This window comes from Ixodes scapularis, unplaced genomic scaffold (genome assembly GCF_016920785.2).
Source record: "Ixodes scapularis isolate PalLabHiFi unplaced genomic scaffold, ASM1692078v2 PGA_scaffold1__304_contigs__length_218370807, whole genome shotgun sequence".
In the NCBI taxonomy this organism is placed as follows: Eukaryota; Metazoa; Arthropoda; class Arachnida; order Ixodida; family Ixodidae; genus Ixodes; species Ixodes scapularis.
The window spans coordinates 50,914,115-50,941,881 of record NW_024609846.1 but is presented as its reverse complement, the minus strand read 5'-3'; the positions used below and the strand labels follow the sequence as shown (position 1 = coordinate 50,941,881).

At 43.3% G+C, this 27,767-nt stretch overlaps 1 protein-coding gene across 1 annotated transcript; it reads left to right on the top strand.

Moving 5' to 3' along the window:
• The first annotated feature begins 619 nt into the window (after positions 1–619).
• Positions 620–27,767, top strand: LOC8038600 (SEC14-like protein 2). Its single transcript, XM_042290499.1, has 12 exons — positions 620–676; positions 6,000–6,069; positions 6,859–6,902; positions 9,103–9,165; positions 10,882–10,975; positions 15,460–15,554; positions 16,552–16,630; positions 16,714–16,794; positions 18,193–18,279; positions 19,238–19,344; positions 25,994–26,303; positions 27,632–27,767. The coding sequence occupies exons 1-12, from the start codon at positions 623–625 to the stop codon at positions 27,733–27,735; spliced, it is 1,188 nt and encodes a 395-aa protein (XP_042146433.1). The 5' UTR covers positions 620–622; the 3' UTR covers positions 27,736–27,767.

The window sequence follows — 27,767 nt, the reverse complement described above, 5'->3', positions numbered from 1 at the left end:
AGTTTTCACTACAGTCTAGACCGCCGTCAAATGATTTTCGGACGTGTCAACAAAATGGCCCGTCTTATGATTGAGTACCCAGGAAACTGACAAGCCACCGCGATAAGTATGCAAGTTAAACAGAAGGCCCCTTAACCACGAAGACCCGCTGATCTTTCCGCATCGATGCTTTTGTTCTTTTGTGCTTTTGTAAACAGTTCAGGCCTCCCCGTGGGAGACGTCGACTTCTAACTAAAAGTGACGTACTATAGGCAATAATATGTAAAAGAATATAACTTCCTCGTTTCTTTTTCTTGCATATCTTTAATTTTTGGAACATGCTATGGTCCCGACGAGGGTTTGAACGGAAAGTTTAGATCCCAAACTATATACCGTTTTTTTTTTGTGTTAGGTTTGGTGGTGGTTGCGTGGGTTGCGAAACTAGAAAGAAGAAAGACGAGCTGGCCCCTTTCGTAATGCTGCCGAGTCTATGTGACGTCTCCGGGTTTGTTTTTCATACGCCAACGATTTCCCTTCCTCGTCGTGTCCCAACGACCGCTGCTTTTCAATGCAGTCGTTACCCCTTCCTTTAGCGGAAAGGTACACCTAACTGTTTCCTTAGCCGACATAAGAATCCGTCCTAATGAGCGGGTACCTTGGTGATCTCAGCGAAAAACAAGAGCAAGCTCTGAGTGAGGTGAGTGTGCAAAGTCTGTGAGTACATAATGTTTCAATTTGAACTTTAGAAACAATGTCGGTATGCTCCGTTCCCTATTAAGTTCGACCGCAGCCAACGCTGTGCGAAGCGCAAGTTCGTCTGCTTCTTGCCCTGGGGTTGCGATAATGTCAGAACGACGAGCTCTTATTGGCTGATAGAAAAAAAAAATAGTGGGTAGAACTTAAGGCATCTAGCACTGAGGTCTACGCACTATCCTTTCAATCAAAACCAATTAGAGCTCGGCGTTGTTCTGACGTCATCACAACTCCTGCGCAAAAGGCAGACGACTTGGGCTCCATATATGATTTAACGGAAACAATAGAGCGTTTTCGTAGATCGTTTTCATCATCCCACAATCCACTACTTACCCCGGAACTTTACAGTCAAGGCTAGCGGCGCGCAGGCGCAGTAGCGGCGTCTTCCTCATGAAGGGCTAAGCGGAGGGGTAAACGCGGACTACGAGAAGTCCCTAATCAAGGACCGCTAAAATTGCATCGTCACGGCGCCTGTCTTTCCGACGCATTTTGACACCACCTGCAAAAACAATAGTGCACATACTAAAGCGCTGGATTAGGGCACGTTCGTGGCGCGTAAATAGTTGAGCCGCTGATAGGCCCTGTCGCTCTCGGCCAGGGGGCGCTGTAGCGTTCACGAGACGCGACTACAAGAGAGGCGCCTCCGCTAGCGTCCTCGAAACGCGACCATTTAATGCTGACGAGAAGTAGCGTCCCAGCGTCCCATGATGCACCTTCCATGAGCCTAATCTGGTGTCTGTGAACGTCGTTCCTCGGCGTCTGCTCATGGCTCATGCACACTGACAGAGGGTTTGAAAAGATACGACGCTACGCACAGCAGAAACACGACCTTAAAATATCTGATGTTACTCGCCAGGGGCGCTGTTCAAAACTTGAGAGCTACGGGTCTATGGCAAAAGCGCAAAGACGTCGAACAGCATGACGATGCGCTCTTGCGCTGATCGATCAGCTTTCCATCAAAGCGTAGCGTCAGCGAGGGACGGACTTAATATGGAACGGTGTGCTGATCCCCACAAGTCGGTCAGATGGACCGCATAAGTATTTGCATGACACGAAAGAAAACAAACACAAAACATGCTTATAATTGTGTGAATGGCGAGAAATTAACGATCCGCATTTCTGTTGTAACGGGAAAAACATTGGGGCATATGGCAGCCTAATCGAAAACCCTAGCATGCATCACGCAGTACCGATAATATGAATGTATCCATGCCTACGCAACGCTTCCTCATATAATATATAAAGGAGCGTTGTGTATGCATGGATAAGTTATATGTTTTTGTACTTTTTGAAAAAAGGAATCGGAGGTGTTGCCAGTAATAAAAACGAGAATGTTTATTAAAAAACTAAATTAATACAATACAAAAAGACATAAGACGCTATCTTAGTGAACGCGCCTTGCTGTCTGGATATGTAGAGAACAAACCAGAAATTTCGCATTACACGTGCCGTCGTTTATCGCAGCGCGTAAGTGACATCCCCTCGAGTCTGGCCGAGTGCTGCTGTAAGATTAGCCGCTTAATAGTTCTTAGCGGGGTGTTCAATCTTTTAATGTAGAGCAGAAATGTAGCGAATTTGTTTACAGAATTAAGGATTCGGTGGAACAGTTAATGTCCCTCTAGAAGAAACACTACCAACAATATCTTTAACCTCTCGTTTTACAGCGCGGTTTCTGACTCGGTTTTCGACACGGCAAGAATCAATGTGTTTAAAAATCAAAGGTTGTCGTTACCCACAACCTTTAGGCTGTTGTTAGCAATACGCTGAGGAATTCGCTTTACTAAGTTTACTTCACTGGGGCATACACACATAAATAATGTGGAATAGCACTGGTTTACTTTTATCACGTGGGGCGGGCGTTTCAGAGCAGTTAGGTCCCATTCCTCGATCTCTCCAGTTCTCTTTCATTATTATTCTTTTCGCTTGCACGCTTCACGTAAAGTTATAAGGTATAACGCAACTAGTTTAATATTTTTATAGGCCATCTGGAATGTCGATAGTTTTTATCTCTGCCCATATCGGGGCAATGCTTACTCTTTGCTGCACTTTTACGCGCCGATGCATGTACCTATTTACATAATGTGAGTCTTAAAAAAAATCTCATGACTTGTTTAGTTGTTCGGTGCCTGGAGACACCAGAAAAACATCGTTAATGACGAAGTGCCTCGTGCCCAGGAATCGCACATTTTCCGACTTGATCCGAGTCAGGGTTTCCCGGACGTTTTCCGCATTCCCGTGCCGTTGTCTCGAAGGGCTGGTTCAGATACTTGGCGTTCTGAGTGAAACCAATCAGGTCGCAATCAGGCCTCAACCGCCTACGACTGATTAGGACCAAATGATAACTCGGAATGCACCTCATGATTGTTTTTGTTTTCATTCCGTTAAACCCTGTATCTCATTGTATGGGCCTCCTGCGCTGCCCAGAGGGTGCTGAGAATGGGACTTGTTAGGACTAGTTTTGGGTAGTAGAAATTTTAGCGTCTCAAACTGTCACGCATGCAGAAGCGTGCCTGCTCTGGTGCGGAGCGCGAGGTCACGATGAAAATACAAAGAAAGAACAAAAATTCGAACGCCATCAAAGCTAAGACGCTGAGAGCGTGAGCCAAGAGATGCCGTTTCACGCGTTCCAAAGTAGACACCAAAAAGAAAAAAAAATGAAAGCGTCGCGACACAGGTGTTTTGACGTCACCACCCAGAGGTAAGAGACGCGTACCCTAGCGGTGGTGTCATGAATTTGGCACTTTCGATTCTCTTACAACGTTGAGTTTGGCCGATTTCTGGCGTCCAAAGGTGTTTTTTCGTTCTTTAGCACCACATAGAATTGAAAAAGCTCGACCCACGTGCCATAAGTAGTGCTATGCTCAATCAGGTGAGCTTGTACTACCCAAAATGAGGGCGCTACAGTTTGTTCAAAGCTTCAGCGCAGGAGGCCTATAGTCAAAGCCGCGACGTGAAACGTTGGCTAAGAAATTCGTAGGAGACGCCACGGGGCGAGAATTATTAGAGTAACTAAATGGCGGGAGCAGAGCATCACCTTCCTTTTCCTTTCGCCGCAAAGATCTCATTGGCAGACAAGGGGTCACATTCGTCAAATTTGACTGCGGCGTTTGCGCGGAAGGGACCTTGCGAATTGCCAGGTTTGACGCGGGACATATGTTTCGCTCTGCGTTCGCGAAATGTAATCTTACACTGAATGTCTGACAAGCAGGAAGCTTCTTGCTTCCTGCTTGTCAGAAGCTGTCTGCTTGTATGTGTACAAGCAGACGACACGACAACCCACTAGGCAGCGCGCACGCGCACTTTCTTTCGAAGGACACGGGAGACGCCCGGCAGCGCATGCTCGGTGAGCTGCCACTTCGTGTCGTGCGCGTCGCGACTCCTGCAAAAGCGACGGTTGCTTCCTCCGCGACACTTGGAGTCAACAATAGCAGACCGTTGCGATATTCTACTCCACAAACGGAGCACGTACAGCAAAGGTTGGTTCACAGACTTGCGGAAGTCCAAGCGAGTGCGACTGCAACGGCTTGCGACGTGACGGGCCTTAAGAAATGTCCTCCTTGCACACGGCTTCAAACCGAAACTGAGCCGGCGAAGCTTACCCGTGAGGCCAGTCTTACCGCTCTGCTGTTCCGGCGCACTGGTGACGTCACCAGCGGCACCGATACGTGGGTTGCGGAGTCGGCGCAGTACGGAAAAATCGACATCACTGACGACAAGGATGACATTTCTCGGCACTCGGCGCACTCTACGAATTCGTTAATCAATGCTTCACGTTAGGGCTAGTCTTCAATGAGGTCGAGCGCCACTTCTTAAGCTATATATCAGGCCCCCAAAACAGAAAATCTAACAAAAGTTGGTAAAAGCTTTTTAGTTAATTAGATACGTAATTATCAAATTTCATCTTCTGTTATGACCTCCAAGGCTCTTTAACTATTCCCCAACTAGAAACGAAAAAAAAAAACACGCAAACAAACAAACAAACAAAGCAAGTTCCTTGAAATCGTATGATCCTTATAAGAAATAAAATACAACGAAAACACCATGTACACACGTAACCTCTCCGAACCGTGGCATATAATATTTATAAATGTACTAACCCTAAATTACAAAAAATAAATAAATAAATAAATATATATATATATATATATATATATATATATTGTATTTTTTTTTTTTAAATTTTACGTTCAGTTGCAGCGGACACTCTGAGCCGACCTAGACAATCTAGCTTTGTCAACGTTACTCGTGACTGCACTTTTTTGCGCGTCGCGGCGCTTCTATACAGGAAGCTGCATAATTTAAGCCATGGGGGTCTCAAGCAGCACCTTGTCTGTGTGTATAATCTTCCTCTTTCGCTGGTCCGTCGTGTTTCTTTGCGCTGTATTCTCGTTCCAATGTCTCAAACTCATTCGAATGTGGGGGCCGGATAAGCGGCGGGGCCAATATTTGGGTAATTTAGGACAAAGAAACCAGACCAAACCAAGCAGAAATGGTGTTTCACGTTGCAAAGCAGTCGATTCTACAAACGACCTAGAGATTTTCAATATCTCGCTGCTTTTTGTAAGCTCGCTGTTTTTGAGTGACATCTTTAGCCTTGATTTGCATGTACCTCTGCTTTGGGCCCGCACCTGATGTAATAAGCAGAAATAAAACGTCAACGTGCTGGCAGTTATCAATAGGAGAGCAGCAATCATTGTATTTGCCCTGCCACACTACTCACAAGTGTCACCAGTAATGGAAATACATCTTTTTGAGGCAGTTTTTGCTTCCCCAACGATTTTGATGTATAATTATAAGAAAAGACATTTGGTCTAAAGGTATCTTTTGACGGGCAGAAGCCCAAGCTGAAAGCATTTCTTTGGCAGTCGCTCTTGCTGAGCGAAAGTTAATGTAGCGGAGGTTCCTTTTCGAGCAATGCTCGCGCTTAAAGCCTGGTAGTGATATTGTTGTTCCGGTTGATTTACGTGTGAAAGCAAATAGCAAATATTTAGCCGAGGCGATTCCCAGTCCAAAAGGAAACATAACAGTGCACAATGTGTCAACACGTTAGAAGGGAAGAGTTCTTTTTCGAGCGGTAAGGAATTGACGATATGAACTTATTATTTATGGCACTTTATGGCCTCCAGATATGAGAACGGGTGATAGCAGCAACGGGATGCTTGCGGGCCGCTTCTCAGAGAGTGGCGGGCCGCATGCGGCCCGCCGGGCGCATGTTTGAGGTCTATTGTCTAAGCAATGCGGAACCCGCCAATGTTTTGCGTCCTCAGTTCAAGCTCCGAATCCAGGACATCTGGAAAGAGGAATTTACGGATCACTTCCTTCTTCGATGGCTCAGAGGTAAGACATGATGTCGTGATGACGCAATTACGGTATAAGGCCACGCGTACCCTCGTTCCAAATATCTCAAATTATCGGACGCTTTGCAAGGGGTTTTCAGAACATAGCTTGTAGTAAATCTCAAAGCTGTGGTAATCTGATCCAAAACATTAAAATGTAACTGGACAATTTTCAAAGATTTAGTTGATCAAAAATATCTGGGAGCCGGAAGCAATCTTGAGGCCTCCAGACATAACGCTTAATATAACACAACCGTCTCATGTTGTTGGATGGGCAGCTCCACTAAAAACTTTTAAAACACAAACTCATGAAATAAAATAAGCCTAAAACAATATGGCTTTACTCCAAATAGCTTGCTCAAATGTAACAATATCCCACGACTCTCAAAAAAAAAATAAACTGGGGAATTAACATCTTCAATAAAACGTTTTTCCAATCAATTTTCGCAACATCATTATGTGCTTCCATGTGCTTTGAACTTTTGTATGGGTCACAGATGAAAACTTTGTCAACACTCACAATTCTTTTCAAATAAATAAATAAATGCATTATCATGAAAATTTACCAAATAACCATAAGTGTCCGAATCGAAAACGGTCATCCTAAAGAGATAACAAAATCATGATTTAGATTACTGAAGTTACGCAGCATTGAGAGATTCGTGGTATATGTGTCTACCTGTGTCTTTTCTAGGATTATTTTTGCCTAGAACAACGTACCTAGAGGAATATTTTCATTGAGTGCTTACATCAGCAGTTGTTTGTCTCCACGTTTCTTTGTCTATCACAGCTCGGGAGTTCGACGTCAACAAGGCGGAGTATATGCTGCGCCAGGTAAGCATTAAGGCGATTTGATGCAGATTCACACTACCTTAAATTTTTTGAGAGGATTGAGCCATGACTACAAGACTTGCGAGTCCAATATAATATGAGCTGGAGCATTGCCCTGCTTGGGTTACGTGTCCCGGATAAATAGTGTTAACTTGTCCAGCCATCAACATCTTCGATATATTTAAGCTAATGCTTAATACTCATTAAAAAAAAACCCAAAAAACAAACAGAAGGGGTATGGCGCTTAAAGGTGGAGCTACTTTTATCTTATCTACTGATTTAATCTTTTTGAGCTTACTGTACTACTTTACATCGTAATAAACATATCCAAGGTGCTTGCAAAGTCAACAGAGCCTAGAGCAAGCAAAGCTGGATAACAGCCTCCTCTAGTTCGAGCTGACGTTTTCACTCGGATCGCGACTACTCGGCGATTGGGCCCGGACCCGACTCCGTGCGTCCTTCAAATCATTGATTGAACACGAAACCCAGAAAGATGCTGAGGCAGCACTCGTGTCAAATTTTTGTCTGTGCTCGAAGTCACTGTGATTTGGTTTAAATGTTGCTGCACGGACTCTGATTGGACCTCGGTGGTGTTGGTGAAATGCACATTCCTGGTTAACTTAGAAAAACACGGAGCCGTGAAAAAAAAAAAAAAGAAATCATAAAGCCGCTTTGCTTAGAACAGGATTGTGATGATGACTACACTTGTACATTAAAGGAACACTGAATTGAAACTTAGAACGTATACCTCTAACGTTCAGAAATAAATTGAACATGATCAACTCTATCTGATAATGGTAGTCGCACGCTTGTATATTGAACCGGTGGCTATATTTTTCGTTCCAAACTTCCGATTCTAGAGAGCGCTCGAAGATTAGCTGTCGGCGAGCGGAAGGCATCACGGGAGCTGGACCAATTGACGCCACGGACGTGACGTCAATTGAACTAGCACGGGCAAAGCTGCTTGGGGGCTGGCATGGTTATGACAAATACTTTGAGCTACTTGGCGTCGTCAACGCATTACAACCTGGCCGTTTTCAGTTGCCCCTCCCTGCTCCCCGCAAGAGATGTATAGGCCGGGAGAGAAGGAAAATCTGGTTCGACTGGGGCTCGTACGTACGCTATTTGCCGCCGTACTTGCGCGGAGTGGGGCTGGTTTTAGTCAAAGTTTTTAGATAATCGTAGCTGTGGAATTATCGCGGAAAGGGGTACTCCCCCCCCCCCCCCTGACTCACTTCATACCGCCTCCCTTCGTTTGAAGCGCCACCTAGATTTTCATTGCAAAACTGTGTGTTGTATAGAGTACGATGGAACGCCATCTAGACGCTGTGCTTCCAAACCTACGTGTTCCATAGAATAAACTGCAGTTACTATAGCAGCCGTCCGGTCCGTCGAATGACGGGAGGCCAGTCGTGGTGAGTGAGGGAAGGGGGGTGGGTTATTGCTCGTGCAAGCAGCGTCTATGTGCAGTTTCGTAACTTAGCTAATCTAATAACGTTAATTTTAATGCATCGGGACGTAACAACATTCGGGTCATTCCTTTTAAGTAATGTTTTGGTGTCTTTTCGACCAAAAACTTCGTATCTCCGTGATGTTGCCAGAACGTGGTTGACATCTAGACAACAAAAAATAGGCGCTAGAAATTTGTTGCAGTATCCCTTTAAGGCGCCCCAGCAATAGCTATTTAAGTAAGGAAAGCATTAAAGACTAACACGTGTATAGAGAGTCAACTCGTCGAGTGCCAACAAGAGTTTTATAATGAAGCAATATGTTTTTGCCCATGTGCACTAACTAATACTTAGTCTTATAATCTCCCTATCTAACAAATCGAGAAGTATGTGAAACATAAGCAGAGAAAGCATGCATGGATGACGAGGAGAATACAATATACTGAACGTGTTGTGATGTTCGAGGTAGAGACGTAGATGCACACTTTTGTAATCTGTGGTTTGAGGCGTTAGAGGTCTTGGTATGCTTTGGCGTACACCCCAGAGGCCTTCAGGCTTGGCCGAATTCAGACCAAGGCGTCGCTTTTTCGAATAAGGACGCAAGCTTCTTTTATTTCTCATTTCAGCTCTGCTCTAAAAGCGTTATTATTTTTTATTGTTAAATCTTCTAATCAACTTTAGCACGCGTGCATAGTGTATTTTTTATTAATGAACTCTTCGACGCGTGGGTGAATTTTGTCCCGTTTTCTTTTCAGAACCAAATCTGGCGCCGTGAGAACAACATCGACGCAGTCTTGGAGACGTACCAGTGGCCACAGGTGACTTCGGCATTGATTCTTATTTTTCCACATTGACACATTGTGCACGTTGGTGCAATATAAACTTGATAAAAATGTAGGCTATAGCTCTCATATATGCATTGAGGTTTGGAGCCAAACAAAACAAATTGGCGAACTTTGCTATTTTAGAAGTGGGCTTATGACAAATGCGATAGCAGCATCCACAACGTATATCAACATTGTATAGCGCGGTAATGGCCGCAATGCCTCGACTGCGCATATTTCAACTTAAAAAAGTGGCTGAATAAAGTTTTCAGTTGCAAGGGTGTTTGCAGGCAGTCCATTAACTAAGACGGTACTAATAAGTGAAGAAATCTCGGCTAATTCAAACTTTTTCTTTATTTGATGGCACTTGCAAATACAGCGCAATAAAAGATTCTATACGTAAACTAATTACAATAAGCTTATAGTGTGCCAGACGTGTCGATTTAAACCTAAGGAAATCAAAAACGCTATTAGAAAAATAATTTATTTGAGGTATCACGTCACCCAAGCATTAAATACTTCATCAAAATGAACTGAAAAAAAAGAAATTGGTGCCCGCACATGGTATAGCTGCAAGAATTCACAGATCAAGCGAAAATATTTAGTGCTTTGTTTATTGTTTAATGTTACTAAGCGCCAATTGATACGTTAATCATACAAAGTTGGAATGCCCCCCCACCCCCCCCGCCCAGGTATATACAATTGTAAACGTAATTTACAAACATTGCAGTTCATCTATGTGCTTCAGCGCAGCGTTCTTGATTTTAAGTAGTTTCTGGTCATTTTAAAAGGAATAGAGATGTATTCCTTATTTCACAATGTAGAAACGATTTGTAACACTACGTGCTTTACCCTAATTTGATTTTTCTAGTTAATGACGCCGAGTTTTACGGCTCGCTTACTTGTACCGCTGTACACATGTTTGAACAATACAGTTTATGGTGGGCACGACTTTCTCGACTACTACAGTCCTCACTGCTTTAAACGTTTTGCTGCAACTGCAATGCATGCTGTGACTCCAAGTATTACTTTAAATGGTTTTAAAAAGAAAGAAACATTTCAAGCGTTCCATTGCGGTTGCAGCTGGAGCGGTTGGTGGGTAGTATATAGGGTTCGCCCAGAGGATATTACGCTGTAAAACTATCCGGAAAAATTGGCGCCTGGACATAGAAAGCTCAAAATTTCACCGAAGGTGCACTGAGGGTGTGAATTCTAGATTGTAAACCTTTATTTGCACAAAAATAAATGATGCCAAACAACTAGCTGAAGTCCACGGCAGGCATGTTAACAAACGACAGAGTTAGCGATGTGTCAACTCCCCCAAATAGGTGCGGCGAGCAGACAACAGAGTATGTCGTCTGCTCGCTGCGCGTATTGGGTGATGGAACCGTGGGTTACATCATTGCTAACTTGATCGTCTGCCAGCACGCCTGCTGTTGACTTTCGGAAATTTGCTGATGTAAATTTTCACAGAAAGAGGACATCGTCTTTAAATTTCACAAGGTATTATGCACCACCTCAATGTACATTTGGTGAACGTTTGAGCTCTCTATGGACAGGCACCAATGTTTCCGGCTCGTTTTACGGCGTAAGATTTAAGGGCACACCTTATATGTGCAGAATGGCCTCGGAGCTCCACACTTGCATTTTAATTTCACAAAAAGAGAGATAGGTATTCTACAAAACCTGAAGTAATCCACGTTTTCACAGGTGTTGAAAACGTACTTCCCGGGAGGGATGTGCAACCACGATAGAAGCGGCCGGCCCGTCTGGATCATGCGCTTTGGGAATGCTGACTATAAAGGTGACCCAAAATAGTCACCTTTCGACTAACAAAATATTCAAAAAAAGAAAAAAACGCGCGTCCCTTCGAGACATTTGGCTCTTGCGCATTCTCTCGGCTATTTTCTGTAAACAAAGAAAAAAAATGAATTTCAACCAAACTTCAGAGATAGTTATTTTCAACGGTAAAATTATAGACGGTGATAAAACAATATTTTAAATACTTTCTGAGAACTAAAGATCTATATACTTTTTATTTCTAGGCCCCACGTGCATATATTTTTTTTTGTATTATGTTTTATGGACTACCTTTGCAATATATTGAATGTTGGTCCTGCAAATGAAAAATCTTTTTGTTTCCAAGATTGTAATACCTATCTCTTCAGAGATAGGTATTAGGTATTCGTATCTTCAGAGTCATAAACTGCCTCTAGAATAAAATGTAATCAAAAACGTGATTGCTACTATGATACCTTTTTCTTTCTCAGGCAAAATGCAATGCTCCGCAATGTGGCATTCAAATCTTCAAGTTAACGAATGTTCACGAATAATTAATTGGGGAAGAGGCTTCTCTATACGCGTTTTATGCTGCGTCATGCAACGGTGCGTAGTCGGTTGCATCTTGCGTAGGGTATTTCCAGTTATTGGGTGTCATGGGACCAAGAAATTAGTAAATGTCCTAAAACTTCCAGCGAAAAATTTATGGTAGGTACTCAGAATTCGCAGCATATAACTGAAAAAATAAACACCATAATTTAAATGTCTCTACGAGACAAATATAAAACGCTTTTGCTTTATAAATAGATGGATATGTATACGTATAAGGTGTCCAAATCGTAGCCGTCAATTTTCTAATCAACTAACACGAATTATTAATCGCGCTGATTCCAGTAGTAGGCGTATGTGTTTACATAACGGAACACTTCAAGGCAGCCGAATTCCAAGACCATTTCATTTTGTAGAATTCTCGTAGCCAGCCTGCGCTCCGAGATACCCTTCTGAAAATTCACCACTCAATCCGGCTAATTACGTGTTCAAAGCCGTGACGATCAACGTTAGAGCCCTCTGAAGGTGACGTTCACAAACCTTGTTATGTCGTAGTCAGTATCGTTATTAGGGTGAAGAATTAAGTCGAGTTTTTTCCGGTGATATCTTTTGGAGGGGTGAAATCGGTAAAAATTTCCGATAAAGTCTTGTGGACGCTCTCACAAGATTATATACAATCACTGAGAAGTCAATAAACGCAGAGAGTGGTTTATTATGTTCACGCGTCTTGTTCTGTGATTTGTTCCTCGGCGTTCTTATCAGTTGACGCTGAAATCTTATTGGCAGAGGAGCAATAAGAAAATACTCAAGAATCGCCACGCCTTGCGGTTCTTAAAAGTGCACACACAAAACAGTTTTTTTAATGGCAAAGATGAGACACGTAATTTTTAAAAATAATGTGTCCACAAAATTTTTTTTTTTTTTTGCGTTGTTAGACGTAATTTAGGTGCAGAAGGTGAAGTTCACGGCCCCGCTAAGTCCCCCCCCCCCCCCCCCCCCCCTTGCTTACAAGGTGCTTACATTCCTCATTGACTGGAGAGATGCTTGACGCGTGCGAAAGGTTAATTTCAAATTGGCACCTCCGTGCCGTAACAGTATTTTAATCGACTACGTTTTATGTTTGTCAAGGAAATAATCAAGATAGGGTTGTTATTGTTTTCAAATGTATTCTGAAATTTATTGTCCCATGTTGACAAACATGGTGCGTCTGCGGAGTGCTGAACGAGCGAAGATCGTTGAGCTTGTCAATTGTTATGAGTGCGAATGGTTTTGACTTCACACAGGTGTTTTGAAAAAAAGAAAAATCTTCTCAACCGACGGAGTTTGCAGCAAACTTCCGCAAGTACGCGCCTTTGGAAGCGCTGTGCCGATGCTTGTTTTTGTATCGGGGCTGGCCTAAGCCTAGCTTTAGGCCTCGTTGCTTTCTTTGCGCGTGTAGATGCTGAATGAAAATGTTGGTTCCCATAAAAGCGGTCCCGCTGCTCTGTGAATTATGCAACCGTCGTGATTGCGACCATGGCTTGATGCCGAGAAGGTACCTACAGAGGTAAACATTTGCGAGCCATTTGGTTAGAGGCAATCGGGCGTTCGGCTCGCATAAAAGTTTTCTAGGTATGTTCGCGTCATTGCTCCTCGAAAGGCAAGGTTTTAAGTTTTGCAGTGCGCCTGGCCTACCAAAGCGAATATTTTTACGTCGCATTTTAATTGTGCGTCATGACGCTTAGCCACATTGTTCGCAAATGCCACGTTGAAAAAAAAAAAAGAAAATTAAGAAAACAAAACAAAACAAGAGGAGTAAAGCTAGAAAGACGGCATATTTATTATGTTGATTTTTTATTTTCTTTTTAGTTTTCTCTCGATTGCTTATTTCGCACATCCATAGACGCTGACAGACGCTTGTATTGGACCGTGGCTTGTGCATGATGTAACACTAGACGGCCGCTTTCATGGTAGTGGTTTCTGAGCGTTGAAAGTTTTTAGACGGCGGATGAATATCAGAAAGACGGAGGCGAAAACGGTCGCCGACGCGCAGCTTTTGTGTCCGCGTCTCACGGCATTGCAGGCGACGAGAGACTGCGGTGAAATAGCAGACGATGCCGGAGACTGCGGCTCATCTGCTCGCATGGCTAGGAGTCGGTGTTAGACTTCCAGGCTAGACGCACCGGATGACGCGAAAGGGGAGACCCTACTCTTGTTAGCCTGTTCGGTTGAGCAGCCAAGCCAGTTCAGTAGCAATGGGCGGGGCCACTGATTTGTGGCTGGTGCTTAAAGCGGGCTGTGACCTCCATTTAAATTGCTTTTAACGGCATAAGTATTACACAATTTTTTTTTTTGTGGAAAAAAATATTTAAATATATGTGCCCCATCTACGCCCTTTAAAAATAAACTTCTTGCAGTATTTCTTTACGCTGCCAGTGACTATATGTCAAAATGTGCAATTTTCAATAATAATAATAATAAAACATACACGAACTGTATTGCCTCGACAAAGAGTGCTGAACATGAAATATGTGATATGCTTTAAAATCTCGGCGTTCATCTGCGGGGTCCTTGGTAAATGCCCCTCCTGACGCCTGCTGCCGCTTCTTACTTTCCCGCAAAGCTCGAAAGCGTACGTTCTGCGGCCGTCTGCTTCATGGAAGCCACGGTTATGGTGAAAAACAAGGGTGCCTGAACAGCACCGCCTACCTCGGAATCGCTGACATATCTGACACATACCCTGAGATGGCTCAGCATGACAAGAAAGGCCACCGAGCGCGCGACCTTGCCTTCGCTACGAACCACCCACCTGTATAGACATTTTCCGCTTACTCTCGCCCCCGACCGCCATGTAGGCATATCCGGTATTGGCGACGAAAAATTATCAGGACATTTCAACCTGCAAATAGTAAAAAAATAAAGGGGAGGCAAAACGAGAATGTGTGACGTTTACGTTCTATGTCCTAAATGCCTTCTATTAGCGTGGCGACGGCAAAACAATGTTTTCGCCCATACTGGAAGTGACGACACTTCAAGATGTCGACGCCCTTGCGAAAAACGTCTATAGCTCAGCCGGTAAAGCACTTGGCTCGCACTCTCTGGGTAGCGAGTTCAAACCTTGCCGGGGAGAGAAGTACAGGATGTCCCCGAAAAGAATTTACAGTGTTTATTTCACCACAAAAATATACTACGCATCGCCGAAGGCTCATTCTCCGCCCAAAGGTAGAGCTAGAGGTCTGAGTTGGATGCCAAATTTTCAGCCTGAACCGATGTCTTTTTCAAAAGTTAAAAGTGATTTTCTGAAAATTTAATTAGGAAAATGACGGCCGACGGAGCTTTCAAATACATGGAGCACTATGGCGCCAGAAACCGAAAACGGGCGAAAATGGGTCCCATTCTTTCATTGAAATTTTCAGAAAATCACTTATAAACTTTGAGTAAGACATCGGTTCGGGCTGAAACTTTATTAGTTGGTTCGGACGTCTAGCACTTCCTTCGAGCGGAAAATGAGCGTTCGGCGACGCGTAATTGATTTTTGCGGCAAAAAAAAAAAAAAAGAACAAAAAACGAATTTGTAGACTTCTTTTGGAGACACCCTGTACTTTTATATAGGTTCCTATGAGCGTAACGATTCTCGGCGTGGTTTATTTTACAGCCGGACGTGACAACAAAACTTTACAGATCTCAATGAAAATCGGCTGATAAAGCACATTCTTTGTAAAAAAAGACGTTTGATGCGCTATTTATTTAGAGCAGCTCAATCGATTTACTCGTACTTAATGAGACAGCCTACGTTTCCCATTTAGTACATTGTAGCATAAAGATCAAGTTGCGTTTTGTGTGCATATGTGTCCACATCTCTCTGCAGAGTTCGTTTAGACTAGCACGATTTAGACGAGAAGTATAGCATTTTTCGTTTTGCAGAAATGCGATAAATACGCTGTTTAGAAGAAATTGAAGCATTTTTCTTTCTAAATGCAGGGATGCTGGAGTGCGTGCCAATGAAGGAGATGTTCAAAGTGTGCTACTATCAGATTGAACAGATTTTTGCAGACATGAAAATGCAGAGCAAAGTGGTGAGGATTCGGACCTTGGGGCGAGTCTGCTTAGGCGTTGTTTTAACATAGTAGAAAGCCACAGATGAAGAGGGGGAATGAGAACCGGGTGATCCAAGCACCACAAAATTACAAACCCAATGCGTGACAAAATAAAACTTACCCTCTTCCTTAATAATTTTTTGAACAGCTAAAACTGAGAACAGGTAACGCTCTCGCAAACGAATTGCTAAATTTTCTTTATAACTTTGGCGGTGAGCAATAGAAATATAGGTTACCTGCACAAGTATCGGTATACAGCGCAAGACATAGATAAAAAATTAATTTAACTGAAGAGAGTGTTGGTTTCTGTGGTCAGTCATAGATAGAGATGATATGGGAAAAAATAGAAAAAATAAAGTACTGAAAGTCATGAACGAACCTTGCAGTTTTCAATATTCATGCACAGAGAGACTAGGGCCGCCTACACGTTCAGCAGTTCATGCGGCTAGATTAGTTTCACCGTCTCCTAGCATCTTGTGCGATTTGATTTATAAAAGGCTAATAATTAGTGAGGCTGGCTACACAAATTCAGGTGGCGTTGTTTTCTAACGAACATATAGCCGCATGCGTGGTTGGAGTTGGCGGCCCACGTGGCGGTCGCGCAGGGGGCATGGGGTTCGAATACCGCCACCCTAGCTTTGATTTTTAACAATATTTGCCCTTTCGAAAATTTAAAATGTTTTGTCCTGTCAGCTATTGTGTGTTTTGGTTTAGAAGCTTCCTAAAAAAATAGGGTACGTATAGAAGCAGTGGTAGCGTGCTGCAGCACCAGTCAATCTTTAGCTAGCGGTCGACCCTTCTGTTACGCTGACATCGACGCCCAAGTTATTTTCAGTGTTTTGTCAAGAGTTTGCACATTAATGCTTCCGTTTCTCAGCTTAACGCTGCCTCGTCATCTGTTATTCGTGAGACTACCAGTGTTGCAGGTGGGTTAGATAGGGGGCTCACACCGAGAACCTTTTGTTTTGCACTCCAGCTGGGAAAAAACGTGGAGACCGTGACCATTCTGTGCGACTATGATAACTTCAGCTTGAACCAGGTGTACAGCTTCCAAGGTATAGCCTCTGTAGACCCATTGCAAATTTGTTGGTTTTATATATTGCCAGTCTCCGATGAGATCTGAATGCCTTTTTACCAGCCATCGAATTCCTGAGGGAGATGGCTGCTCAGTACGAGGCCAACTATCCTGAGATGCTCGAGCGATGTTTCTTCATCAACAGTAAGATGACGGTGGCTTATTTATAACTGCTTGGTTTTACAAGGAGCACTGGGATAGTGTTAAAGACTGAGAGAAGCGCGTCAACGCATAACCTAGGCACTCACCTTGCAGTGAATGAAGCTATCAAGGTGTCATTACATTCTTGGCACTTATATGCGGAACAGTAATTATGAATGAATAAAACTGTGCATAGAGTTCATCTTATTAAAGTTGGCGTGTTAACAATAGCAATATTGTTTTTCGAAAAAATAAATCATGGGTGAACCGTAAATAGCTTTTTAATATTAGCATCATGGACTATACCTTCTCTAACCCACCCTTTCTACAGCAAGTGGGAGTCTGAACATTTGAGACCTTACATACTTTGGAAGGAACCTAACTATTGAGTGTTATATCTACATCTATAAATATCCACGTTGTGGTTATCCTAAACCAACGAAGGACTCAATTTTGCGAAGTAAAGAAAGTAAAATTCACAAAAAGTAGTGGACGAAGACAGGTTATTTCTGGCAGTTTTGCCGCCATGGTGAGGGCTCGAGGTTTTTCCTTAAAAGTACTTTGCTTCCGGAGAGAACATCTTTTGGCCGCAGCTCATACTAGGTTGTTCTGGTATAATGACTAGAATAGAAAGATGCTACATGTTTAGCTCTGTTATGTAAAATACATCTCTAGCACATACGTGTTTTTGAAAAGATGAACATGTACATAACCTTGATATAACGATAAAAACCACATAAGGAATAAAATGCTACTCCACAATTTTTTGTGCTCATTTACCCTCATATTGGTTTGAGTGCTGTGATTACAAGAAAAGCAATAGTGCCGCATTCACTTCTCATATTTACACTTAAAAGAAATTGTAAATTTTATCAGCGCCATGAGCCATCCTGCAACCCGCACATTTCTTAATATATTTTAAGAAGTTTTTATACTTGTTTTTAACACTATTTGCTATTCAAAGTTTTAGAAACCTAAACACGATATATTGCAATGTACAATTGCAATGCATAACACGATATATTCCATGATCTGGAAGTGTTGTATGGCAACAGTTGCAGATCAATATATGGTTTTTGGTAGTAGTGATCCAAGTGTTCCTGACGAACTTAATTCTTAAAGCATGAGGCAGTTTTTTATTTATTATTTAGACTAGGATCACACTCAACAATCTGCCTCCTTCCGAGCATTTAGAGAACTCCTTATTGGGCCGATAGCTAATAGCACAAGACTTCCATTTAACCTAATATAGGGCATCAAAAGGTGGCTTCAAACTTGAGGACAAAAACAAATTAATTAGCCATAAGAGAGAAACTCATATGGAGAAGGAAATGTTTCGATGGAAAACGGAAGGAAACAACTTCATGATGTTTAATTTTGTTTCTAACGTTTCTTTTCCAGCCCCCAGCTTCTTTCCGATCTTCTGGAAGCTCTTTCGGACGTTTGTGTCCGAGAAAACGGCAACTAAGGTTGAAGTGTTCCCAAGAGGTATGACCAGTTTCTTTTCGACACTACTCTCTAATTTGATCTCGGAGAACAGTAAGTCTGTGTGTGAATTTGAGCGTATATAATCAAAATATGATTGGAGTATAAACTAAAAATATGATCACCTGTCAGAAGGAGTGGTTTTGGTTTGAGCCGAGCGGGTATACCGTGATGAGGCGGTGATAGTACAATTTTATTTCGGCCCGCAACGTTGTTCTCCCCTTTATTTCTCGACCTGCATATGTGCGGATATCCGTCAAGAAAATGATCACACGTTTCCAAAACTCTCTTCAATAGTGGAGTTCTATGTGGAGCCTCACCTTAGCACCATGAAAGCTCCAGTGCGTGTACTTTCCTACAAAGCATTTGGGAGAACCAATCGCTGCAATCTGCAAGGAGAGGGGAGCTCGGCGAATGACGAGGCTGAAGATAAGTTTAGACCTAAAACATCTACCCTGTGACTCAGAACACGGCGTTTCACGAGCTTATGGCATGCTCGTGCCACTTCACAGCATAGAGGTAGGAAGGTGGCGTCATGACGCCACCGGAGCTGAAGCCAGAAGTGGGGAGAACATGCCCCCAACGATGACCAAAACCACTGCTGTTTTTATCACCCTTGAGTGCCACATTTGGTGGCGTCATGTCACCCCCAGAAGCTTCCTACTTCCATGCTTCACAGGCTGCTTTTTGTGGGTCTAAACCGGTCTAAACCTATTTCCAACCCTGTCATTGGACGAGCATTTTCCTTAGATTTCAGAATTTGACCCTCCGAAGGGATTTGCGGGTTAGTAGGCGCACCACATTTTTTAAGGGTTTACAAGGACACCATACTCCCCGTTATCCTTAGCTGTTAACAAAGGCATGTATACGCGGTAAACTATGCGCGATCAGGCTGCTTTAATTAGTGCGCACCTACCATGCTTTCGTTTTGCCGATTTTTGGTTTTTATTAAATGCTGCAGAAGTCTGGAAGTCGGCATTGCTCAAGTACGTAGACCCTTCCCAGCTTCCAGTTCACTGGGGAGGGGAGGCTCGCGGACCGAATGGCGACCTTGAGTGTTCCAACAAGGCAAGACAGTCTTTCTCATTATTGTGAACGAGATGCTTTGGTGGCGCCACTTTGCGAGCAGTGCTGGTAGGATGCGAGCAGACAATGGACTATGTCAAAGCACGGACTGGCTATGTTAGTTCGCATCTATGCCGATTACAAACGGTTCATTTAATAAAAGAACACCTATGATGTTTCTTTGAGTGATATATGTTATGAACAACAGCGCCTCGAAATTGCTTTTTATATATTAATAAAAAACAAAAAAAACTTTCAAATGTTAACAAACAAGCACGGTGCTTCACATTACAGCTTGCGCAGCGTGCGTCCGGGCTATTCACAGCCTCTCTAATTCTTGTTTTTTCGGATCTGTGGAGGCCGCTGTAGAGAGAGGTTTTGCATTCACCAGAGGAAATGAATTGCTGTATTCTTAGCTGTGCACACGCGCACGGTTCTGTTGCAATGCGCCGCACATTTGTTTTAGCTACATTCAGCTTGCCGGTAAAGACTCTTCTATTCAAGTGTGACTTGACAGTTGCTGACTAACTAACGCTTAGATCCTCCCGTTTCAATACTCCTCGCAAGTGGGCTCATTTTCGTCTTCGGTGCATGAGAAAGGAAGTAGCGGTGACGTCAGAACGCCGAGCCCTGATAGGCTGATCGCGACCCCCTATCTGAGCGTCGTCTGCTCCTTCGCAACGTCGTCAGCTCGCAACGTCGTCTGCGTCTGTCTTACCTTTCCCGCGGCTTTTGAAAGTCGAGCGAGCTCGACTTCGCGGTTCAGAGAGGGCAGATGAAATAACTCGAGTGGTACATTGTTTTTGTCTAACAACTAGCAGACGCGCATCAAGGAGGGAAGTCAAGGGACTCACTGGCGAGGTGTCCCGAGGCACCGAGGTTTGTTTGCTAAGAACCGAGAGGTGAAGGTGGTTAGTTTTCGCAAGTTCACTCCCAAATACTTTTTCCCCCCTTTCGTGTGCGGCGAGACTCCTCACTCTTTGACGGCGTCGGCGGGTTGGCGCAGTTAACATCGTCTGCTTTACGTCTGCTAGTCAAAGCGATCGCTGCTTTACCTTTCCTGCGTCTGTCGGAGATTCACAGCTTTTTTACCGGCGAAAGTCACCGTTGCCTTGGAAAACAAGGAGATGACAAGAGGAAGAGATCGACCTCTTAATTTAAACTTGAGGTCAGCGATCAAAGTATAAGACGGGAAGGGTTCACAAAGGTCGCACGGGCATATTCCATTCAGCACGCCAGCCGGTCGTGGGCAGACAGTCGCCGAGTCGGAGTGCCTGCTAGGCCTATCTGCAGTGCTCGCTTGGTCGTTGTCGGTGGAATCGTGGCCGTTGGAGCTTTTCCCGGGTGCTTGTGGATCCAGCGTTCTTGCTCGTCGTGGTTTATTTCAAGTAGTTTTTACTTTTTTTCTCGCTGCTTGTAGTCGGGACGCGTGAGAAGAGCCCGTACGAAAATAAACGTTCGTTGGTCGTCGCGACCAAGTAACTGAGCGACGCTGTCGGCCATGCTGATTTTATCGTAAGAAGTGCGTAAGACCGCTTCGGAGCTGTCGTAGGGTTTCCGTCGTAACCTGCGCAAAACGCACGATAATTTCTTTTCGTGAATACGAATTTGTCCTTAAAATTTGTCTTACGCACATTTTTGGCGTAAGATCGTTTCGTGAATCTGGCCTCTGCGCTTCCGAAAGTCGCAGGAAAGGTAAGACAGACGCAGACGACGTTGCGAGCAGACGACGTTGCAAAGGAGCAGTCGACGCTCAGATAGGGGGTCGCGATCAGCCAATCAGGGCTCGGCGTTCTGACGTCACCGCTACCCCCTGCGCAAGAAGCAGACGAACTTGCCCTCCGCATACGTGGCAAAGAAGTTTGCAATATCGCGGCTTCTGTTCGAATGAAAAGCAGAAATTTTCATAAATTCTTAAAGGGTTGGACATGGCCCGGCAAATTCAGGCGAATGATCAATTTGCTCTATCCAATATTTACTAAGAAATGTTCACTAATTTGAAAATTTGAAAATGCTCGCAGAGAAGCGCATTACGCATTATGCGCATTTGGGTCCGAAAAATTAAAGATACAAACGGTAGTAATTCACAGCAGGCGTATACCTCGTTTTTTAAGGCGCTGAAGTGTCACCGACTTACTAGATTAAGGACTTCGATCGCGAAGTGGTTTCGCACGTTTCGCGTCGACTGGGTGAAAAGCAGGGATTTAATTGAAAGGACACCTGAAACCAAGCACCGCTTCTTCCTGCCAGTTATTTTGAGTAAACGTTTACTGGTTTGCAAAATTAAAAAAAAAAAAGGAATCAATTTGGAACTAATAAGAGACCAGCACTCACAAAAGACATTGGAATTCAACAGGAAACGCGGAGTCGCTTTCACTGAAGTGTTTACTATACATGCAATAGGTTCCCGAATTTCGCCTTTTTTATTTTTAATTTGATGAGCTTTTTTTTTTTTCTCAGTTTTATATTGTCTGAATCGTAATAAAAATTAAAAACGTGTACAATTTTCTTTAACACCGAATTAGAGCGCAGCTCTTGAGAAGGAGGAGGGGAGGGTAGGGAAGGAGGGTATGCCCGTCTTTCTTTCCTACTGAATTTAGCTGGGAAATTTTGCTGCTAAATTTAGTTCTGAATTTGGTTGGAAAATTTCACCCTCGTGACATCAATGTTACGTCACGTGCGACGTCACACGTGTCGTCACACGTGATGTCACGAGGGTTAATTTAAAGGGAATATTTTATCGCAAACTATAGCTGAAAAGTTTCCCCGCTAATTTAAGCGGGAATATTGCAATGTTAGATGCGTGTGACGTCACGAGGTGACCTCGTGAAGGTAACCCTCGTGCCCCTCGTGAGGGCAACCCTCGTAACCTTTACGAGGGTAACCCTCGTGACGTCACACGTGAGTCACATGTGACGTCATTATGAGAAACGTCTCGTAATTCAACGTGCGCTTACGCCTACGGCGACACCGACGGCGATACCGCTGAAGCCGGAAACGGGCGCCTAAGGGCTGCTCTCTAACATACACCCTATTCACCGTGGTAGATGTTGTAATGGGGTAGAGCGCTGGATATTCTATTTTCATCATCCTGCTTTTAGAGCGCAGCTTTAAGGCGCCCGTTCCCGGGTTGAGCGGCGTTGCCGTCGCCGTCGGCGTTACTGCGCGTTGCATTATGGGACGTTTCCCATAATGACATCGCACGGGACATCACGTGGCATCACACGTGTCGCCGCTCAACCCAGGAAAACCTTTCCGCTAAACTTAGCAAGGCAATTTTCCCGCTAAATTTAAGAGGAAATTTAGCGACAAAATTTTCCGCCAATTTTTGCGGGAAAGTTTTACCCTCGTGACGTCACATGGGACGGCACATGTGACGTCGCGTGAATGAATGTGACGTACGTCACGTGAAATTTATCGGAAAAACCCTTCCGCCAAAGTTAGCGGAAAAATTTTCCCTCTAAGTTCAGCGGGGAAATTGACGTCATGTGGCCTCAACACCAATTTAGTTTCCCCGCTAAATTTAACGGGGAAATTTTCGCTAAATTTAGCGGGAAATTTAGTAAAAATATTTTGCTAGATGGGAGGGGAGGAGAAGGTACTCTCCACTCCGTACCCTAGCTTCCCTCCTCCTCCTCAAGAGTCGCGCTCTAATTTGACATTACAGAGAATTGTAAACGTCTCTAATTTGTTTTACTGGCGTAGACAACAGCAAATTACCCTCCCAGCGCTTTGACACCTTAGTGACAAAAATGTTTCTAACACGACTACGTGTTCCACGGTTTCAAGCTTTGGTAAAATGTTCTACTACAGAAATCACTCCACCAAATAAACACAACGCGTGCTTTACCGTGTGATACCCAAACAGCGCATGAAGTGAGCTGTCGGGCCGAGGGATCCAAAATCTACGTGGTCTCTCCCAGTCTGTCCTATCCGTGACGTCAGAAACGATGATGATAAAAGCTAGAGAAGCGCCCCCTGTAGCTTGCGCACTCCGCAAATAGAGGAACAACATTGGACAAGTCGCTAGGTCTGATTAGAGTCCCTGTATATTCTCGTAATACAGTAGATTTCAGCAGAGTGTCCAGTTTGATACCACCAGGGCGCGACATTCGTTCCACGTTTGGCTAGACAATGAACGAATAATGATATAAAAAATATGAAATCCTACTCCAGATGGCGTAATTATATTGACGCTGTAAAAAAAAGAAAGGCAAGTAGTCGAAAAAAAAATCATGCTGCTGTCATTGGGGAAGGTAGGTTGTGAGAGGAAAGCCGACGTCGTTCAACCCGTAGGCGACAAGCAAAAGAGCAAAACGCGTGCGTTCAAACAAGGTCGTGTACCGAGAACTGGCGTTTACTGCTCATCCACACGTGTTGTGTGATAAAGGTTTGTTTTGATATGAGCTTCTCAAAACAAGACGATCTTTTATCATTTGACACGCTCTGTCCAGTCACCGTACCATCTTGTAATGTCCCATCCCCGCTTCGCGGCCCCCTTCGAGCGCCCTAGGGCCAGGCCGCTCTCTTCCTTCCTAGAGAATAAGAAGGAACAAACATAAATGTGTAGAAGAGACGAAGTTGCGGTACGAAGGACGCCCTTAGAAGCAGTTTACCGTTGAGCTTGTTTAGCCTGTGGTTACTACTTCTTGCTTTGTAAGGTGAATTTTTATCATGAGCACTCGCTCTGCTGAAGCCCATTTTCAAGGCACGATCTCTTGACAAGGGTGCGACCAAGGTTTGGGGATAGTCAATGTCCAGGAGTCGAAATATATTGAAGTGGCAAGGTCCTTCCTGATATTTTTGGTATTGTAAGTTGAACAAGAACCGTTAGGCATAAAATAATCTTTGAATGAATACACTCGATGTTAAGGGATTTAATCAATTCGGAAACAGCGAAGACTACTCACACGACCTCAATGGCATGTAGATGGTGCGCTTGTAGACTCTGTCTAAATTTTATTGAAAACAAAGTACTTATGGTATGCTGTCAAGCACGAACTCTAGAGCAATTAGTAATCCAGCCACTGGGACACTAATAATAATAATAGTGCCTTTACGTTTCTAACAGAAACAATGTTGGAAAGGTGACTAGAGAAAACAGCTGTGAAAAACAGCTTGACGAGCCCCGAGCCACTTAAATCAGCAGGCGTGATTCAGGCACCAAAATAAATTATACAAAATTAAAAGATGACATGTGCAATTGATAACTTTAAGAACAAATTACAAAAGTGAACTAACGCTTACAAAAAGTAGCATATTGATGCAATTTTAAGAACAGTGAAAGCGTATACAGAAAGGTAGATTACCTCATTGAAATAAACGCGGAAGGAAACATCAGCTCAACAGAATTTAGCGCTTATGACGGACAATTTGGTTGAAATAAACATTTGAAATAAACATGTCCTGTAAGATGCTCACCGATATATTGCGAAGTTGAATCCCTGCAGACTATGCTATTTAAAAGTAGTTGCCAATGTATATTTTGTACTTTGGTGGCAATAATTCGTTTTAAAAGGGTACTTCCAAGCTTCTTTATTTCGTGTTGGGTATCCTAATATTTTATGCGGTATCTTCGATAAGTTTTAAGGTTATTTTGGGCTAAATTTGTTTCTATTTCATATCTTGCGCATAAACAATATTTATATAAATCAAAAAGTTTCATTACACCAAACTCACTAAAAAAATGAGATCAGCTGTTTCCACACTTTTTTTTTCAATCGTTACAGTAGACCCATGTTACAAATTTAGGGGAGCACAGGCTAAGAGGAAATTGGAAGAATAGGTCAAATACCGGTACCAGCAATTTATATTTTGTGAATTTAGAAAATTCAGTTGACGGAAAGTATTTTTTAAGAAGTAGTATGTACGCTAGTCTGGTTTACGGTTTTGTTAACAAGATACTTCGCCCACCACTCACATCAGTAGAAATATTAGAGAGTATAAGTGGCCGGTCTACATTTATAGTGCCCTAGGGTGATGGATATGAAAGTTATTCACACCTTTAGGTGATACACTTTGTTAGGGAAGCCTAGAGTAAATAGACACTTCAAACAACGCTACGTTTGGCTTCATGGACCAGCATTTTACTAGGCGTCACTGATCGTCGTGGTGGAGCGTCTTTAGCTATGTGAAACAGGACGGTGATATGGTGAAGGAGGATTTGGCATTTTCCTCACTTCTGTGTTTGCCACGTTTCCAGTAGGGATACTCAGCTGACGTCCAGAATTGTGATCACACGCATACTTCAAAATTGTGGTGCGACTGCCTTGTATGAAGATTGATAAAAACCTTTATATTATATTTGCTTTTAGGGCAGAGCCATAGCCGTCAGAACTTTGTGCTATCAGTACACAGGAATTATGCGACAGCTCTGCAGCTAATAACGCTGTCTTCCTCTGATTTCTACGCTGTAAGCGCCTTGTTATTAAAGCTGCTCGTATTTGTAGTTTTCTTCATTACCACGCTGACATACTTTAGTGATATACACCAACATACAAGTTAAAACGACTGAATCAGGCGCCAAACATAAATAAAATAACCCTTAACTCAAACGACACAATTAATAGTTTATCTAGTTACCAGAGGACTGTGCCTATCGATCCAGTAAAGTCGTCATGACGATAGCCAAACTAATCAACGACATTTGCAGGTCGGGCGCGGAGGCAAGGTTCCTGTGGAGCTGTATCTGAAGAACAGGCCGAAGGTCTGGGACGACCCCCGCTCCGTCACTTGCTCTCTCGAGAGGGGCGAGCATATCGAGATCCCCGTCCAAGTGGAGCGCAACGGTTGCATCCTCCGCTGGAAGTTCCAGACGGGTCCTGGCGACGACGTGGACTTCAGCGTCACGCGCGGGTCCACCGAAAGCGTGGTGGGGAAAGCGCAAGTCATACCGGTCACCAGGATCAAGTGTGACCTCGTGCCGGAGAAAGGGCAGCTGGAAAACCTCGAGAAAGGAGCATGTAAAGTCGGCTTCACTGTTCGTTCACGAAAACTGGGGTGACGCTTTTTGGAATTCAGTATTGCATACATTCTTGCTAGTGCAGTAAACGGACTTCAGTTCATTGCAACCCAGTTTAGTGACGAGGCAAAGTTTAAGCTTTGTTGCTCATGCCTGACCACTTCAGGAAAAACTAGCCCTGTCGAGTCTGCTCACCTAAACGACAGTTATTTTTGCCGTTTTACTCATTCAAACTACGCACTGGGGATCGGTCTTGTATGATCACTGGCAGCTTAGGAAACTCAGAACGTTGGGAGTCACATGCATCTAATCATTGCTCCACAGTCAATTCGATTACGGCATTAGCTGTCAAGAACACCAATTACGAATCACCAAGCATGGATTGTGAACACATTCCACATCCACACCCTGCGTTTCTTAAGCTATCAGTTACTGTAGCTTTTCATGTGGCTAAAATTGCTTGTAATATATATATATATTCATATATACATATATATATATATATATATATATATATATATATATATATATATATATATATAACAGCCTTTTTTGCGTTATTAGCCGTCACCGATATTATAAAGAAATCTGTAAAATGCAAATTAATTGGTACGGCCAAACACCGAGTTATAAATCCCATTAAATAATTCACAGTAAAATAAGGACGCATTCTGCAGCACGTATATGACAACTTATTAGTGGAGTTCCGTGTTTTCGCCGTTTTCTCACATTTTTTTAATTGACTGAAAAAAAAATAAATAGGGGCGGGGGGGAGGGGGGGGGGGGAGCGGAGGGTGTTTTTGCTGTTTCTTCCTGGATTCAGTGGTTTTCGGGGCCATTTTAGTTGCCGGCAAGAGATGTTTATGTTCAAGAAAACAAGACAAGGTGGTGAGATTCCTGAACGTCTGGTTGAAATATCCGTGACACAAATATTTGGAAAACGCCCTGATACCGATCTGAGTTAGTATAGAAGTTCTCGAGAGAAGCGGTGTGGTTCCCGAAGAAAATTCTGCCTCGCGGACTCTTCGTTGGAAGCTATGATCTGTTTCATTAAAAATACAGCTATCAGTAAATATCTCTTCCCGTGAATTTTGAGTTTCTTCTAATCAAAGCATCGCTTCTTACCGTTTTTATTTTTCGTTTGTCTTAATTCCGAGAAAACCGAGTCGGGGTTCCTTTTTGAGATTTTGATTTGTTCGAGCCGTAAACTCGAAACTTTACTTATAATTCATTAAGTATTCTGATATAGAATGTCCAACTCGTTGTATTGTTCATACAATAAATGCATTAATATACGATGTATTTTGATATTTGATTTTCTTTTTGCAGATACCTTCAGATTTGACAACAACTTTAGTTGGTTCTCCAAGAAGCGGCTCTCCTACATTTTGCAAGTGATATACCCCGAAGACGACGTGGCGACGGGAAGCTGATGTCTGACAATTTAGATCTGCGTCCATAATAC